Source organism: Juglans microcarpa x Juglans regia, chromosome 7S (assembly GCF_004785595.1).
Source record: "Juglans microcarpa x Juglans regia isolate MS1-56 chromosome 7S, Jm3101_v1.0, whole genome shotgun sequence".
Lineage (NCBI taxonomy): Eukaryota > Viridiplantae > Streptophyta > Magnoliopsida > Fagales > Juglandaceae > Juglans > Juglans microcarpa x Juglans regia.
In genome coordinates, this window is record NC_054607.1 from 125,990 (window position 1) to 143,302 (window position 17,313).

The 17,313-nt window shown below is 37.5% G+C and overlaps 3 protein-coding genes and 1 long non-coding RNA gene across 4 annotated transcripts; 1 reads left to right on the plus strand and 3 right to left on the minus strand.

Moving 5' to 3' along the window:
• Nucleotides 1-586: 586 nt before the first annotated feature.
• On the plus strand, nucleotides 587-5,182 carry LOC121241565. Its single transcript, XR_005935740.1, has 2 exons — nucleotides 587-821; nucleotides 5,091-5,182. It is a non-coding gene; the product is annotated as an uncharacterized LOC121241565 (long non-coding RNA).
• A 6-nt stretch (nucleotides 5,183-5,188) lies between these two features.
• LOC121241564 lies at nucleotides 5,189-9,592 on the minus strand. The gene is made up of 7 exons (XM_041139388.1): nucleotides 9,155-9,592; nucleotides 7,452-7,625; nucleotides 7,281-7,373; nucleotides 7,128-7,196; nucleotides 6,351-6,557; nucleotides 5,741-5,866; nucleotides 5,189-5,592 (listed from the first exon to the last, which is right to left on the minus strand). Exons 1-7 carry the CDS (start codon nucleotides 9,431-9,433, stop codon nucleotides 5,434-5,436), a joined length of 1,107 nt encoding a protein of 368 aa, XP_040995322.1. The 5' UTR covers nucleotides 9,434-9,592; the 3' UTR covers nucleotides 5,189-5,433.
• A 718-nt stretch (nucleotides 9,593-10,310) lies between these two features.
• Nucleotides 10,311-13,489, minus strand: LOC121241341 (30S ribosomal protein 2, chloroplastic). The gene is made up of 4 exons (XM_041139074.1): nucleotides 12,994-13,489; nucleotides 11,104-11,205; nucleotides 10,683-10,982; nucleotides 10,311-10,530 (listed from the first exon to the last, which is right to left on the minus strand). Exons 1-4 carry the CDS (start codon nucleotides 13,327-13,329, stop codon nucleotides 10,492-10,494), a joined length of 777 nt encoding a protein of 258 aa, XP_040995008.1. The 5' UTR covers nucleotides 13,330-13,489; the 3' UTR covers nucleotides 10,311-10,491.
• A 1,020-nt stretch (nucleotides 13,490-14,509) lies between these two features.
• On the minus strand, nucleotides 14,510-17,111 carry LOC121241355 (60S ribosomal protein L6-like). The gene is made up of 4 exons (XM_041139091.1): nucleotides 16,740-17,111; nucleotides 15,919-16,025; nucleotides 14,953-15,134; nucleotides 14,510-14,863 (listed from the first exon to the last, which is right to left on the minus strand). The coding sequence occupies exons 1-4, from the start codon at nucleotides 16,994-16,996 to the stop codon at nucleotides 14,708-14,710; spliced, it is 702 nt and encodes a 233-aa protein (XP_040995025.1). The 5' UTR covers nucleotides 16,997-17,111; the 3' UTR covers nucleotides 14,510-14,707.
• Between the last annotated feature and the right edge of the window lie 202 nt (nucleotides 17,112-17,313).

Sequence of the window (17,313 nt, forward strand, 5' to 3'; positions counted from 1 at the left end):
TCACAGCACACAAAGATAAAATTGATGTTATTTTAGATGAATAGATTGTGTTGGCTAATGAGTCAGTAGGATCTTCCTTTGCCCGAGTCGTTGTCCACCCGTTCCCGGGGAGTTGGTGGAGACACCAAATTCAGGCTTCCACTCACAAGTGTTTATGGGTGTCAGAAGAAGCTTGCTCAACCATTTAACGATTGCAACCTTATTGTGATTTGTCAACTCGATAGAGTTGAGTTTCTCTCACCTCAAGAGAGTTAATGAGGACATCTCTTATTATTGTTATTTTGGTTATTTCACTTATGTTTTATTTACTTTATTTGAGTTTTTATTAATGGGCTTGGACTTTAACCCATAGACTTACTAGGGTTTATTTAAGATTTGTGTTATTTTACCATTTAAATGCTTGTAATAAAACATTGAAGGGTAGTTTTTGGGATCACACAATTGAGCGCTTGTTATAGCCGCCATTCTTCCAACCCCCTTTCTCTTTGTCTTCTTCTTCTCTTATCTTTTCTGGCTTATTTTCTTCTCTATTCTACTATTATTCTGTTTCTCTTTCTTGTTCCACCATTATCCAACATCATACTTCATATATTTTAACCTAAAAGTTAAACTCATCTCAACCTAAAAAAGTTAAACACATCTCAGTGAGACCCACAAAGTATTACTATTCACAACTCAACTCAACTCGTCACATCTCAACATCAAAACGTTGCCTTAATGTTTTGGTTATTAGTATTAGAAAGAAAGAACGAAAATAAATTGGTTGGATTAAAATCTCTTAAAACTTGTGTCTGAACTCTACGGTTTAGAGTGGGATAAAGGTAAGACTAGGGGTGGGCTCCGACTCGGATGGAGTCGGAGTTGTCATTTCCGACCTCCGACTCCGACAAAAGTCGGAGCCGAATTTCCCCTCCGACTCCGACTCCGAACGTAGTCGGAGTCCGATTCCGATCGAAGGTCGGAGCTCCGAACTTCGAACGGAGGTCGGAGCTCCAACCTCCGATCGGAACTTCGACTGAAGTTTGGAGGGAGCTCCGACTCCGAACAAAATTTCTGAACTCAATTTCGGAAATTTTGTTCTTTTTTTTATTATTATTTAAATTTTCTTGTTCAATTTCGTTTCAGATAGTGAGCAACATATATATATTTTTTTAAAAGTGAACCATCTACAAATATTTGGTTTATTCAAGAGTTTTCAATAATTTAAATATTCGTTCTGATTTTGTTACTGAATTTTTATTATATCTTTAATTTGTTTTATGTCCGCCTAACTTTAGCATTAAAAGTGCTCATGACTCATGAGTTGAAAATTACACAAATTTAAAATTTTATAGAAAAGAATGATGGTACGAATTTTTATAATTCGATTAATTTCAGTTGGATAATAAATTCTAAACGTTTGAGAGATGATGGATAAGTACTAATAGAAATTATAGAATAAAGAGTACTTATCTCACGTCTTTACTCGGGATATAACTACATAAATATAACTATATAAATAGTTTAAAAAGTAAATAACATGTATGATGTAGCCATAAGTTATAACAGTCTCATTTATAACGTAATAACAATATGACTCAGTCTTGAAATATAACTACATAAAAATTAAACACGGATTTCACTCAAATACTTTTTGTTCCATTGGTCATGCCTGAAATGAAGATAGAAAGTAGCAATCAATAGATGAAAAAAAATTGATAATAAAAAATTGAATACGGTAAAAGAATAATTTGATTCTAAGCAAGAAAGGAGGTTCTCTCAACTCCATCCCAACTCTCAAGTAGTGTCCGTTCCAGACTCTCAATCATCAGTAATTATATTAGGGTTCACAATTAGATCTATAAAATCATAAAAAGTAGAAGTTAGAAACATTAAAAATAATTAAATCATCATTTAAAAGCATATAAACTTACCCGATTCAAGCTTATAGCTCTCGGCATCAACGCCAATGGTATCTAGTCCAATGGGCGTTTCACTTATCCAATTCTGTGTGCAAACGAGGGCCTCCACGGTTGACGGTGACAATGAACTCCGATAAGCATCCAACACGCGACCTCCAGTGCTAAATGCCGACTCTGAGGCAACCGTAGTGACAGGAATGGCTAGCACATCTCGGGCCACACGGGAAAGGACTGGATACTTGGTGGAATTAACTTTCCACCAAGTTAATAACTGAAATACATCACTAGGTGTCTCGACAGCTTCCATAAAATATCGTTCAACCTCAGATATACAATGCATAATATTCCTTGTTGACATGAGTTGATGATACTGCCGTATAATACGATTGCCTCTAACCCCTACAGATGAGTCAGTATCACCTGAGGAAACTGTCAATCTTGTCGGTCTCGAATGTGAGGAGCTACCAACTGCGGATGAAGGCTGAGCACTAGTACTGTAGTGATGATATAAGTCATCAACATCACTTTTTAGTAATCTAATAAACTCTGCAGCCTTCACTGCCCCGAGGACGGAATTTACCCAAAATTCTAGAACGGCCAACTTAACTCGGGGGTCAAGGATCATAGCCACAAATAGCAATCTATTTATCTTCTCAATATTCCCCCAATATTTATCATATTTGATCTTCATCCTCGTAGCCATAGCAGATAACAATCCAGCAGAGTCAGTACAACTATTTTCCAACAGGAAGTGAAGCTCCGAGAGCTCGCTGAAAAATGAGTTCACAGTCGTATATTTGGATCCAGATAGCCGCATGGTTATCTCATAAAAAGTTCTTAAAAATTCAACAAAATAACTCACACTGGTCCAATTATGTGCGTCCGGCGCACCAAGCCCCTGTCCTGCTGGCTCCAACAAAGCATACCTCAGGCCCCCATCCTCGACCTTCATCCGCTCGAATGCTTTTTGGTACTTTTGTGCCACATCCAATATCATGTATGTAGAATTCCATCGAGTCGGAACGTCCAAGCACAGCATACTAGAACATTCAATCTTTAAATCTTTTGCTATTGCCTTAAACTTGGCAAGCCTTTGAGAGGAACCCCTCACATATCGTACAATGTTGCGAACTTGGGTTATGAAATCATGAACCTCTTTTAATCCCTCAACAACTATAAGGTTAATGATATGAGCACAGTATCGAACGTGAATAAACTCGTGGGCCCGAATGACATCATCTCTCACCGTCGTGTTCCGCTTAAACCAATCAATTACTGTTTCATTCGCACTGGCATTGTCAATTGTAATACACAGCACTTTTCGAATTCTCCAGTCCTTTAAACAATCATCCATCTTCGCCCCAATGGATGCACCTTTATGATCCATAATTTCTTTAAAACCAATAATTTTTTTATGCAAAATCCACTCACTGTCAATGTAGTGTGCTGTGATACACATGTAGCAGACGTTCTGTATGGAAGTCCATGTGAGTTGTAAAAGACACTCTCTGGCCAGTGGTAATAAACATCTTCCTCATCTCCTCCTTGTCCTTCGTATGCCTCTTCATACAATCTCGCATCACTGTATACCGTGATGGAATGGGAAATCGTGGCTCAACAAAATTTAGAAACTTTCGAAAGCCTCTTTTCTCGACTGTGGTAAATGGCATCTCATCAGTAATTATCATCTCTGCAAGCATGTCCCTCAACATCTTCTCACTGTATTGAGGGATGGCCAATTTCTTAGTCTGTGTACTATCAGTGGCTGTAGAAGTTTGGTAACTGAGGTTGGTCTGATCAGTGGCTTGCAATCCCTTCGCTATCTTATATCGTTGGCAACCATTTAGATATGCTATTAACACACTAGTACTTTGCTTCTTCGAATGGCATCCACAAAGTGATCCACAGTAATGGCATCTTGCTACTGGGTTCGCAATTTCACCAGGAATTTTGGTGAAATGCTCCCATGTCCACGACCTCTTTTTAGAAGGTCGTGGTGGTTGATCTTGCTCAATGGGCATCTCCTCCTCTTCGTTGAACATATCCTCGTCCTCTATATCAACTGGAAGTGGGAGTCTACTACTCGTACAAGATGTAGCTGCTATAGATGTAGCTGCCCTAGATGTGGCTCTAGGGGTGGAAGTACCCACCGGTGTAGGAGTTGTAGCATTGGCATCCGCCACATCCCCATGTGGACGATCATCTCCATTATGTCTAGGATCCATATCACAATCAATGAAGCTGAAAAAATTAAATTAGAAGCAAAAAATTAGTTTAAAAATAAACTAGGCTATTGTATTATACAATAGGACATGTATTATTAATTATTGTATCATAATATATTATTGTATCGATGTATTATTACATCGAGATTCGGTTGACGTGTGCTCGACTCAGCGGAACCCATCCAGAGAGGTTCGCTCGATGTGCGCTCGACGTGGCGCTCGAGCAGAATCCATCCAGAGAGGTTCGCTCGACCTGCGCTCAACGTGGCGCTCGAGCCAATGTTTAATACAACGTGTGCTCGACTTGCGCTCGACACCTCGCTCGAGCACAAGTTTGCAATACAATGTAAAATTCAGGGTTTTGAGCGCCGTGTTGGGACTATATTGAATATTCAATACAACCAATTCACAAGAATCACAACTGCTGGCTCTAATTCATAAGAGACATGCTTGAATTAAATTTAGGGCTCACCATAGGTGGAAGCTGAACAGAGGAGCAACGAGGAACGACGGCACGGAGGAGCAACGACGAACGGCGGCACGCTGACAAGAAAGACACAAGATGTGAGGACGGCTTCACAGTTCACTGGTTCAGTCACTAGGACGGGAGACGCGAGAGAGAATAGAGAAGGAAGAAGAACTGAAGAAGGAAGAAGAAGGAGGGGACGTATGAAGAAGGAAGACATATGAAACGACGCCGTTCCATATTAAGTGGAACGGTGTCGTTCAATAATTTTTTTTTAAACCCAGCTGTAAAACGACATCGTTTTACAGCTGGGTTTAAAAAAAAATTCAGAGTCGGAGTCGGAGCTACATAGCTCCGACTTCGACTCCGACTCCGAATAACTATTCGGAGTTACTCCGAATTTCAACTCCGAATTCCAACAACTCCGACTCCGTCGGAGTCGGCGTCGGAGCGGAGGTCGGACGGAGTCAGAATTCTCGAAATTTTGCACACCCCTAGTTAAGACACATATATTGAATCCTGCAGTATTTATCGAGTATTTACTTAGTAAAGTTCACACAGACAACACTCTAGATCCTTGTTGCCAACAAGGAAGAAAAAAATTCCAATGACATGCCATAACCAAATATATTAGTCACGGTCGATTCCAAATAGCAAGAACGTTTGCCTGTTAAAACAACATACTTTACTATTATACTCGGCTCAGAAAGATCCACTGATTCTGTTTTTTCTAGCCGTAAAGGAAATAACATGTTGGTCTTCATTATAGCAACTCATATCATCCCGACAACCTTCAGGTGCTGTTTGGATCTTCTAAGTATTGATTCTTAACTATTACAAGTTATAAATGTTCTCCTTGTTTCCCTTTCAGATTGATAACTGCAAGCTCCTGTTCGACAAACTCTCCTGCGCAGATAGGAGGATATTTGCTGGCTACTGGTGATTCTGCAAAGTGGCCCAAGGGCTTCAACACAGCATCTGATGCTACATGGGCGAACAACTACATAAGATGGAGGGAAAAAAATGTCAGAAATTTTCCGTTCGGCACAGAAGGGTCACGAATAAGCATAACAAAGAAAATGCCAACTCCTAGTGAACAACAATGATGATGCTAACAATAAGGGTGTCAGTAGGCATAAATAACTAACCGTTGAAGACACTCTCCATAGGCTGCGATTTTGTTCCGACGCTAGTTTGATTGCTTCAATAGTCCTGTTAGTGACAAGTACTTCGTGCATGCCAGCTATGCAGTCTCCAGCAGTCAACCATTCTATCTGCAAATGTAGCCAGTGTAGAGATAAAAGAATTAAACTATAACCTAAAAGACCAACTGCATTGCTTAAGAATTTTATTGCATAATTATCCAAAGATGTCGAGGATCTAAGAGATGACAACTGCAGCATGTTGGAAAAATAAATCTTGTACATGGTGAAATTGTCTTTTGCTTAACTATATGATGGGCACACTATATCACAACTACAACATATTTTCCACTGTATTGTATATATAAATCATTTAGCATTTGCAATGATCACACTTTATCGTTATACAAATAGAACAGTCTATACTCCTTTAGGGAGCCAACATGAAAATCAGATAGTTCCTGCCATCGAAAGGACCTTGGACATAGTCCAACTCCTATCATTGTCTTGTTACGACCTTTAACCACACTCTTAATTACTTTTCCAACAAAGGTTAGAAGAATTATGCAGTAAACCGGTTCACAAGATTAACACCAAAATCATTCATTACCCTTACCTGCTTTCCTGTTTGAATGAGAAGGCATCCTATAGGAACCTTAACCTCGACTTTTTCCCCATTTCTAAGCCAAATGTTTAGACCCGGGAATCGACTTCTGCCGTGAATGGTTAGAAAATTAAGATCATAATGATATCCTGCAAACACAGTACCTTCCTGGCCATATCGTCGGAGGTCACTACCAGTTGGAGCAAGAAGATGTGGCCCCTGGGTTTTGACAGAAAAGACACTTGTTACAGAATGCATATAGTTGTAAGAAGCACATACTGGAATGAAAAGAATATTATTCATGCAGTGCCCTAATTACTACAAAAACTCAATAGCAAATATAAAATAAAATGCACAAGAATTTACAAAGTAATTATAAGAGGCTAGCAAACAAGATGCAGACTGATATCTTCCCTCTCCATATAGAACTAGAGCATCAAATCAAACTGACACATTGCTAGCCTGTTATTACTAGATAACTGGATGCATTGCCTAACATGAGAGAGAGAGAGAGAGAGAGAGAGAGAGGACTAAGGAGAACTCTATATCACTCATATCACTGGGAAATTTAAGGAGTCTGAGTTTTTCTACCAAAAGTAGAAAAAAGATTTTTAGGTAAATTTGCAATCACAGCCATATTAAAAGATGTCTGATCAGGTCATATTATAGTCCAACGATCATTATCATTCCCCAATTTTACTTCTTTAAATGTAAAGGAGCAGCAATGAGTTTGGAGGCAGTAATAGAGACACAAGTGGTAAAACAAGTAGTATTGGAACCATGTGTTACCTGCTTCATAAGAGATGTGAATGCACCCTTTGGCAAGCCAAACCCAATTGCTGCCATTTCGGCAACTACCTGAGGAAAAATTAGTTACACAATAACTTCAGAGAATAAGCATAAAAGGTTTTATGAGCAAAATGAACCCCAATGATGACTTACTTCTATTGCAGATATCATTTTATATCCCCATGAATCCATAGTGTCTTTCCATTGAGGAAAACCTTCAGGTATAACGGGCTCTGAATTGAGTTCCTGCACAAGAGAGATGGCAACTGAAAAAAAAAAAGTATAAAATTATATGAAATTTAAAGATAAGGAAAGAGGCAAGACCTGAAATCGGGTGTTTAAAGGACGAGGACCCACTCTCCACATGTATCGCCACTTGCGATCCGGTCCTACGAGAGTAGCTGGTTGGAATTCTCTTGGCATTGCTTTTAGTTTCTCTTGCATTTCTTCATCAACCAGGCTCCTTGGAATTTCTACTCCCTCGGGTGTTACCCCAACCTATTATCTCAAAAATTTTCGAGAAAAAGTTTCAATATCTTAATAAACCAATGCATATTACAAATTATATTGGTGCAAATAACAATGCAACATGAATACATGAGGATGATCCTCACATTTCATTCATCCTTTTCATTTCGACCGGTATATAACTAAACCCTTCAGTCAGCTGTTAACCAACTATTTGGTTCTCCACAAGAACAAGAGAATTGAGAGACAGTCTCAACTAAGAGAGTTCTTTTACCCTCTCATGAGGACTAACCATACTATTTCCTTCCTTCTTTCCCAGAATCAAGATCCAAAACCATTTGATATAAAAAATAATAATAAAAGAAAGAACTGACCTACTCTACGAAGAAAAGAACTCAAAGAAGCCACTAACTCGATTCACATGAAAACAGAATGCCCAATGGTGCGCCCTTTTATTGGTAATCAATTTTTTCTAGTCATAGGCCTCCAGTCCACATCCCATCATACATCCAAGATTTGAATGATTTCTTCAACGTATCAATAACACTAAAACAGCATCGGTACAAATTTGATTTTATAGTTTAATCACATAAATAACATTTTTTTTCAAAACATAAAAGAACAAAGAAAATACATTCTGAATCCTCGAACATCGCATTTTTTCACCTGCATCCCAAACTACCAAAATTGTTCATTTGCACCCCCAAATTATCACAATTGTCAATTTTCACTCCAAACTACCGCTTTTCAGTAATTTGCACCCATGGTTTGTATATGATTGTCAGATTGTGAACGAATGTCCAAATTACCAAAAATGGCAGTTTATCGTATAAATTAGTAATTTTGTTAATTTGGGGTACAAAGTGAATAAAATTTGTAGTTTGAGGAAGCAAAATATAGTTTCCCGTAAAAATGTAAACAAGTAAAGAAACTGACTACTAGCTTATACAGTCCCAAACTGAGTAAACTCCAACTTTACTTTCTTTTCCAAATCCAACCACTCCTACTTCGTAATGCAATTCCAAATACGGAACTCAACTTTTCCAGAGCAAGAATCATAGTTTCTTTTCCCATTCCATCCCATCCCACATTTTCCCTCCAAGCAAACTAGGCAGACTCTTTCCGACCTGGTAATGAAGGTCAGTGATCTTTTCAAACATTCCTGAGATTCCTAACAGCAAAAAGTTCAATATTTTCGCGGTGATTTTTTATAAGTATTACAAGATTTTATTAAAAAAACATAAAAGGCACACCCAAGTACAGTGGACTTATACAAAAGGGGCATTATTCTTTTACCCTCATGTTCACTACATCACTTAAAAATATGTGAATTTATTCTTTTATCATCACGTTTGATAAAAGAGTAAAATCATATATTTGTTAAGTGGTGTGCAGAATATGGGTTTTATGTCTAGCAGAACTAAACAAACAAAGCAAACATTCCTCGAGTATAGAAGCGATAGATGGTCTAGTAATTAAACGACACTCCAACAGAAAATGAAGAACGAACAAGTCCGAAAGTTACTGTTCTAAAAAGGAAAGAAGAAGAAGAAATACACCTGGTAATGCAAATTGGGACGCTCCTGGAGGAGCTTGAACTCCACAGGGCTCTCAAAGTAGCGCTCCATCATATCGATGAAGCGGTCGTTGTCTTCGGCCGTACATCTCGGATCCTTCACCAGCAACGCCCCGGTTTCTTTCAGGACTCGACTCACCTCCGAACAAAGCCCCCTCAACTCGGGTCCGAGTCGATCCGTTAACATCGACGGAACGACGTCGAGACTGCGTTCGTTGGCCGCCGCCAGATACGGCGTCAGATCGATCACCGGGAGGTCCATTAGGTACGGAGACAAGTTAACAAACTATGACCCAAAAAAAAAAAAAGCCTTTGGTATTTGTTTTTGAGGGAAATCTGAGCGTTGGTGATGGCGGGAGCGAGAGAATGAGAGAGCGTGGGGGCTTTTCAACATTTATCGTTTGATCTTTTTTGGGGAGTTTCGTGTCGTGCGATACGGGGGGAGGGGTATATTTTGCGTGTGGTCATCGCACAAGCAACTGATATGGATTCTTAATTTTTTGACTTAATTCAATTCTTAAGTGGGACGTAAAGAACATCTTTAACAAATAAGATTTTATTTTTTAAATCAAATTAGATTATATAAGCATTTTTTTATGTATATTTTTTATGGGAATAGATTTTTAATTTATTTATTTTTTAATAAGCAAAAATTTCATGAAAATAAAAACAAGATAGGATGCCTAGTTTCCGACAAAAATACTTCATATTACGGTATATAAAAAGAAAAATAAGACCTATTGAACAAATAAATTAGTCTCCATCAATTCCTTGCAAAATGAGATATTCTTACTTTTTCCTTTAAAATAGAGTTTTAATTATATTATTAACTAATTTTTTTAAAATATAGGTTTAGACGTGGCTTGAACCTCACTTGGAGCGTCCACCAAAAATTTAAGGATGAAGATTATGATATGATCCTATATTATTTGAAAATGCGAAAATTTTATTCTTTATAATAATATTAGTAGGACTCACATTTTCGAATATAGACGGCCAACAAAGACGTTGGAAATTTAAGGTTTTCATTTTAGCAAAAGAAAAAGAAAATTTTGGTAACGTTCAAGAAATTGAGCTACTTCAGAAACAACAGTAATTACAGGCACCGATTTGTCATATCAGTAGTATATAACTTTAACTAGCAAGTGCACTCACTGCATAGCTTATTAGCTTCCATTGAGAATCATACAAATAATTAAATGACGCAAGAGGCAAAGTTTATAATTCACTCTAGTTTACTTCATTTGAAAATTACTGCCCTAATTTTTCAACACAAATGGATACAAAATGGAGCATGCCCATGGTTGCAGCCCTCCCATTTTATGCCTTGTTTACACGAATTCGTTGCCCTTCCAACAACTGCAAAGAAGAAAAGCATAAGGAATGAAATTTCGTACAAGAAGTAAAACGGATAACAATGGAAATGCAGCCAATCTCCACGTACCAACAGTAGGGAAACAAAAAACAATGGAAAACTTCAATTTAAACAAGAGGGGCAATAGACAGCTCACCGTGTTGTTCAAAGACGAGATAGCAGCTTCCACATCCTCCTCTGAGGAAAATGAAACAAACCCAAACCCACTGGATTTTGAGGTCCCAGGGACCCGCGAAACCTTTGCACTAAGAACCTTTCCCTTCTCAGAAAAGAAGCTTTTGAGCATCTCCGTGGTTACTGTCTTTGCAAGATTTCCTACGTACACCTTGTGGGGGCTGTCAACAAATTGGGATTCCTCTGCCTGGAAAAGGGAAAAATCTACCGTCTGCAAAGGCTTTTCTGTTATGTTTACTTTGATCTCACGTCCTCCAATTTCCTGTCATTGACAGCTAATGGAACTCATTAACTTTTCACAATAAAAATGGTAGATAAGGACAATGAACATAAGCATGGAATGCCATGTGATTTATATTTTTTGTTATAGTATTCAACCGTACAGTTCCATTCAGTTTCTCAATTATTGCATTTGCATCCTCAACTGTCTTAGCGGTAACAAACGCGAATCGACGGCTCCTTCCAGAGTACTTGTCATACATCACCTATGAACAAAATAATGGAAAGAAAGTCATCTCAAATTGCAAGTATAATGTACATATTGAACCAAAACCCTCACCAAATCAGCAGCTCCTCACAGAGCATCATCCATCAACAATTCAACCAGGTGACAAAATCCATTTTCACACTGAGGGATTTTCAAAGGAAAACCTTTCTTATTCAAAGTAAAAGATCAAAGTTATAAACTCAAAACTATCCCATTTTTTGTATAAGTTCAAAACTATCCCATTTCAAATAACTTCAGGCAAAGATTAATCCTACTAATTTCTCCTAAATTTTTGTAAGAGTGAGAACACAAGCCATATCCATGACAAATTTTAATTCAATGGCAAGAAAAGTTACTGGAAATAGATTAATTTAATAATTTAATTTACATACTAACACTAATTTACATCATAACATTTGACCAAACGATGCTTAATAAACGGGTTCAACACATGAAACTTTCAACTTTTCTTATAAGTAGGTGTAATATTTAACTTAAATGGGGACAACATGTGGGTGTTGTGGTTCAAACTCTGGGTTTATGTTCTGATATTTTTTATATGATACCATGTTAAATCCCTGACTGGCCTAAAAGCTTAATCAAATTGGAGTGTTAATGATAATTACTGGTAGTCATCCATCATCACATGGCTGCATGGAGTTGTTAGAAGTACTCATCAACTTGGCCAAGAGTCCTAGAGTCTTATGGAATAAAAGTAGTTTGTTAATAAGAGGGTTATATCTTCAGTAACTTAAGTCTGCCTTTATCTCTTGAGTGCGTGTTGTTAAAGAGTATCATATTTATCTCTCTCTTTTTTATAAGTGAGTATCATATTTACATCTTGTCATGTTTATCCTAGTTTCAAAAGTATTTTGGGGAATTTCAAAAGCCACTTTCATTCGAAGGCACGAATATGTTGGTATTAAGAGCTCAATTTGAACCTTTCAAGATAATCACAGAAAAAAATGTGTTATGGAAGAAAAAGAAAGAATAGACTTTAGAAGAAAAGAAAGTGGTAGAAAGGGAGTTGGTTTCATTGTTTGGCTTTAGTTTTAGCTAACCAATTATGCCAATTTTATCTCAAGTTAAAACAAACAATTGTGGTGAAGGTTGGGCTTCCATTTCCTCTCACATTGCCTTTGAGGACAAGGACGCTTCTTTGGGGGTGGGAGTTGTTACGGACAATTACTAGTAGTCAGCCATCATCGCGTGGCTGCATGGAGTTGTTAGCCGTACTCATCAACTTGGCCAAGAGTCCAAGAGTCTTAGACTCTTAGGGAATAAGGTGGTTTGTTAATAAGAGGCTTATACCCTGAGTAACTTAAGTCCATCTTAATCACGAGTACAGGTCATTAATGAGTATCATATTTATCTTTTGTCATGTTTATCCTTTTGTTATGTAATAATCTTTGTAGGGAAGCTACATGTATCATTTAAGAGGCACGGCCCTATGAGTAAAGGCATTAGTGAAGTTATTCCCGAAGCTTTGTGTTTGAATGAGCCTTAGGTTACCTCTAATAACCTACTTTTATCATTAAATACGCCCTTGTTACGGGACCCATCATCTGAATCTAATTATTTGATTTATATCCTGTCACAAAAATCGATTAATATTAATTTCTCTGTCTTTCCCATTGAACATCCCACCACAGATCAGTTTGCATAACTGAATAAGACCCTATTTCTATAGAAAATAATTTCAGCAAACCAGTAGCCAAAACAGCACAAGAAGTAAATACGCAACAATAGAAGCCTAAATTGAGAGAATTTTTTCGGAGACATAAACCTCAGCTTTCTCCACAGCACCGTGCTCTTCGACAATCCGGGTGAGCTCTGCGTTATCCAAGGTCCTCGGAATGTTGCCTATATACAGCCTCATGGCGGCCTCCGAGGATGGGTCAAGGGAAGCAAGCGGGGTCTGGGTATCCTCCACTACAGCGAAGAGTAGCGCTCGGAAGCGTTTGTGTGTGAGAAAGATAGGTGAATAGGTGAGCCTGGGAAGGTTTTGGAGACTGGTCGGATTGGGAGAGTGGGAATGGAGCTTTGGTGGGACTATGAGGGATTTCGGAGTGTTTTGGAGGAGATTGGGAGGCGAGAGCTGTAGGAAAGAGAGTGAAGCCATCTTTGAAGTTGTGCAAATGAGGAGGAAAAGGATGGGGTTTGGAGTAGAAAAGAGAGTGGGAGAGGGTAAGGAGTATTTAGAAACGGGGGCTTATTTTCTCACTTTATCTGCTCCACACTTTCAAGTTTCTTTCCTTCTGTCGCAAATGCAATGCAGAAGTCAAAGTGAAGTGTTTTGTATAGGCAAAAATTTTATGAAGGCAAATTTGTATGAATTTATTATATAAATTTTTAAATAATATTTTACAATTTTTTTTTTTAAAGCAGTTATATAAATTGATAACAAGTAATTATATCATTATCTTCTAACCTAATTATTTATACTTAGATTATATAAAATATTAAAGGTTAAGAATTTAAGTTAGGGTTTTAATTATTAATTATTAATAATACACATAGTATTAACATTATTAATTTATTTTTTTCATTTTATATAAACTTTTTGTTAAAAATTTGAAAAAAGAAAAAAACGACCGGGACCAAAACATCCCAATAAGGCCGACCGACTGAATCAAAGTGGACCGGCCTGAACTTTTGATGGACTGAGAAATTTGTTCCGGTCAAAAATTCACCTTCAAAACTAACTGGACCGGACCAATCACACCCGGAGTGGTATGATACTAAAAAATTAAAATATAAAGTAAAAACAAAGTGAAGTGTTTTGTTTTTAGATAGTGCATCCACTTAAATTTGCCCACTTCTCACACACCACACTATAACCATAACAAATAGAATTTTGATACTCATCTTCTCACACACCACACTTATTTTTATTTTATTCATCTTAAACTAATTGAATTATTCTACTTATCATATATACATCACACATTTAGTAAGGAAAAAAAATTAAAAATTAAAAAATCATGTATAGCATGTGGTGTAAAAATGATTTTTCCTTTCGAAATAGAGTGGAACAAAAAATCCAACGTATGCGAACTTGGATAAGAGAGCTCCTTCTCAAGAGACCCATGGCCATACATAGCCACTTCCTTAAGCGAGGCCCATGACCTATGGGTGCAGGTCTCCACATGAACATACCACCAGCTCGTGAGTCTTGCACAAATTGAACAAATCGTAAAAGAGAAGAAGAGGGGAAAGAACAGTTTTGGTGTGTAGACACAACAGCTTTCAAGCACCATCTGTACTCTGTTATTCCACACATGCCCATAGGTCTCACCCAATTAGATAAACAGAACCACTCACGTATCACATATATTTGTAGTTAGTTGCATCACGATGACCAAAATTGGAACAAGGGAAATCCCTTTAACAAACCATCACCTAGAACAACACCTAGAAGACTACAACTACTAAGACAAAGTTCAAACAGAGAATAGAAGGGTGATGAATAGAAGCAACCCTAACCCTTTTCTAGTGCACTAGAATTTCAGCTCATGAGGTTTCATGCCTGCTTTGAGAGAAAACCTTGCAGCTAAGTAGTTCTTCAACTCTGCAATTCCCTCAATGGATTTTATCAATGGAGCATCAACTGCTTTCTGGTCATCTTTTTTCTCTTGTGGGAGTGCATTTTTCTCCTACGATTGGCATGTAGATGAGAGAAAATTAGAACAAGCAAACAAACACTACCATCTAATGCAAACTCAATCAAGAATAGCAAAATAACCTCTTTCTCTGACTCGAAAAACTGGCCTTCTCCCTTATTTTTCTTCTTCTGAACTTCCTTTGCAAAATACTTGTCATCAAACTTGTCCAGGTTAACTCCAGAGATGTCAACCTTTGTTGAAGAAGCAATCACATAAGACTGATTCACACGCCTCAGAGGAACACCATTAATCTTGAAGGGTCCTACATTGGCAAGGATAGAAGAAATTTTTTATAAATAAGTGACGACTTAACTGATTATCATAAGAGTGTAATCAATGCACATAGAAATTTTACAAGATAAACATTAATCCAAAAACGAGAACAGTGATAAATAAATAAAAAATTAAAAAAAAAAAAAACCTGAAAGATAGAAACCGAAATACAAAAGTGAGAAGTGATCCACGGGTGTAGGGTTATATCAAACAGACCATTGACACGAAAAAAGAACATTAGCATTTGATGTGCATCATGATGATTCACAAACCAGCACTGGTCTGATAAATTCTTTTCGTAAATAATTAAAATTCATTAAAAGTTGCACAACCAAAGTTCCTAGTACATGTACACGAGAGAAGCTCCAAAGACAATTGAAGAAAGGATTTTTCTGAATCTCACTTTCAAGACCCTCCAGATTAATTTTATTAACAAATCGGCCTTTTAGATTGCCACATAGAAAGAACAAATCCACCACTCATCCAATGAAAAAATATCGAAGGTAACTTATAGTGAATCCATCAAAAAATAGCCCATAGAAATTTTCTGATAATAGATGATTCCATATTCTAGTTCTAGACATTCACCATCATTTAAGGCTATGTTGCTTTAATCAAGGTTTATCAAGCAAACTCCAAAAATTTCACAAGCAGGACACCATAATGGATGGAAACAAACGACTCCAACTCGTATGGTATCCACAATTATTTCTCTTTTAAATTGTTACCAGTGAAAATGTTCACCCAATTAGCCAAAATAATCAACCACTCACCCGTGACCAAAAGCAATCCAGTTGGAAGCTGCTTCAGGAAAACAACTCTCTTTCCCATGAACCTCCCAGCAAGTATGATTAGCACGGTACCCGGAGTAATACTAGCCCTACATAATTCAAAAGAAAAACACGAACACGAACAGCTAAAATATAAAAAAATGACAAAAATATTTAATATTTCACCAATAGTAAACCAAGCTGAAAACCCTACAAACTTGATCATAAAGACGATAACTTCCACAATCTCCCCACGTTTCCAGCCAAAAAAAAAAAAAAAACACGCTGCAACATCTGCATAAATTCACAAGGACCATTCTACTCAGCACACCATTTTGCGACCATATGACGACTCCATTTTTTACTTTACTTTTCCAATTTGTTTTTCACTTTTCAAGTTGCGTGTGAATAAAAATAAATTAGATACCTGATTTTTATTTATGAACAGCTTCCAAAGTAAAGAAAAAAAAAATGGAGTGATCAAATGGTGGGCTGACTAGCATTTCCCAATTCATAAATCCGAAGAGCCTAACCATGAAGAGATTAAGGCCCTGGCGCAAAACAACCAAAAATAGATCTACGTTCGTGAAGCTCCCAACATTTTCTCACATTCTTGTGTATAATTCTGAATACATAGATACAAACAGATTGAGATTACCTGAAATGAAACTAATTACTAGCAAACTGATAAGCAGACATCCAAATCCAACACTTGCCACGTCTTCTCAAGGACTACACAATACCCAAGAGAACCCAACAACTTAAAAACAAAAGCAGACACATTCAGGCATGCCTTATATATACATATAGATCTATAGATATACCTGAGCTTAGTGGTATTGGGTTTCCGCTTGTTGAAGAGGGGCTTCTTGACATCATCCGCAGGATAGAACTTGGGGGGCTTCTCGGCGGGAAGGGCTGCCTTGGGTTTGGCGCCATGGCGAGGAAAAACGCCACCGTTTTTGGCCTTGATGGCCCAGAGGCCCCTCTTGTGGTACATCTTCGACCTCGAGTATTTGCCGATACCACGAACCAGATCAGGGTTCCTGCTCACCTTCGGGGTTCTCTGCCTCGGCGCCATTGATTTCTCTCGCTCGACCGCTCGCCCGCCCGCCCGCCGCGTGTAAATATGGAAACGTCAGGCTTCACGAAACCCTAGTTTGAAATGAATATACACCGCACATTGCTGTAAGAAATCGAGCGTCCAATTTACACGGAAAAAAAAATTAATAAATAAATATGATCACATAAAAAAAAAATTATTATTTTAATAATAATTTTTACTTCAGAACTTTATATAGTATTATACCAAAATTAACTCTGCGATTCTATGTAGAATTATAAAAAGAGTAGTTCTGTATTTATTTACAGTTTTACTTATAAAAAATGTATAAGATT

What these genes read in the sequence shown, in the direction of transcription:
- LOC121241355 (XM_041139091.1), bottom strand. Translation starts at nt 16,996, where the DNA reads ATGGCGCCGAGGCAGAGAACCCCGAAGGTGAGCAGGAACCCTGATCTG. An exon ending in CCCAATACCACTAAGCTCAG is followed by an intron (nt 16,026 to 16,739) that starts GTATATCTATAG and finishes TGAATTATGTAG; the next exon opens with GGCTAGTATTACTCCGGGTA. An exon ending in TTTTCGAGTCAGAGAAAGAG is followed by an intron (nt 14,864 to 14,952) that starts GTTATTTTGCTA and finishes TGCCAATCGTAG; the next exon opens with GAGAAAAATGCACTCCCACA.
- LOC121241341 (XM_041139074.1), bottom strand. Translation starts at nt 13,329, where the DNA reads ATGGCTTCACTCTCTTTCCTACAGCTCTCGCCTCCCAATCTCCTCCAA. An exon ending in GTGCTGTGGAGAAAGCTGAG is followed by an intron (nt 11,206 to 12,993) that starts GTTTATGTCTCC and finishes TTTTGTTCATAG; the next exon opens with GTGATGTATGACAAGTACTC. An exon ending in TCTCGTCTTTGAACAACACG is followed by an intron (nt 10,531 to 10,682) that starts GTGAGCTGTCTA and finishes TCTTCTTTGCAG; the next exon opens with TTGTTGGAAGGGCAACGAAT.
- LOC121241564 (XM_041139388.1), bottom strand. Translation starts at nt 9,433, where the DNA reads ATGGACCTCCCGGTGATCGATCTGACGCCGTATCTGGCGGCGGCCAAC. An exon ending in TCATTCAAACAGGAAAGCAG is followed by an intron (nt 5,867 to 6,350) that starts GTAAGGGTAATG and finishes CTACATTTGCAG; the next exon opens with ATAGAATGGTTGACTGCTGG. An exon ending in TATGGAGAGTGTCTTCAACG is followed by an intron (nt 5,593 to 5,740) that starts GTTAGTTATTTA and finishes CATCTTATGTAG; the next exon opens with TTGTTCGCCCATGTAGCATC.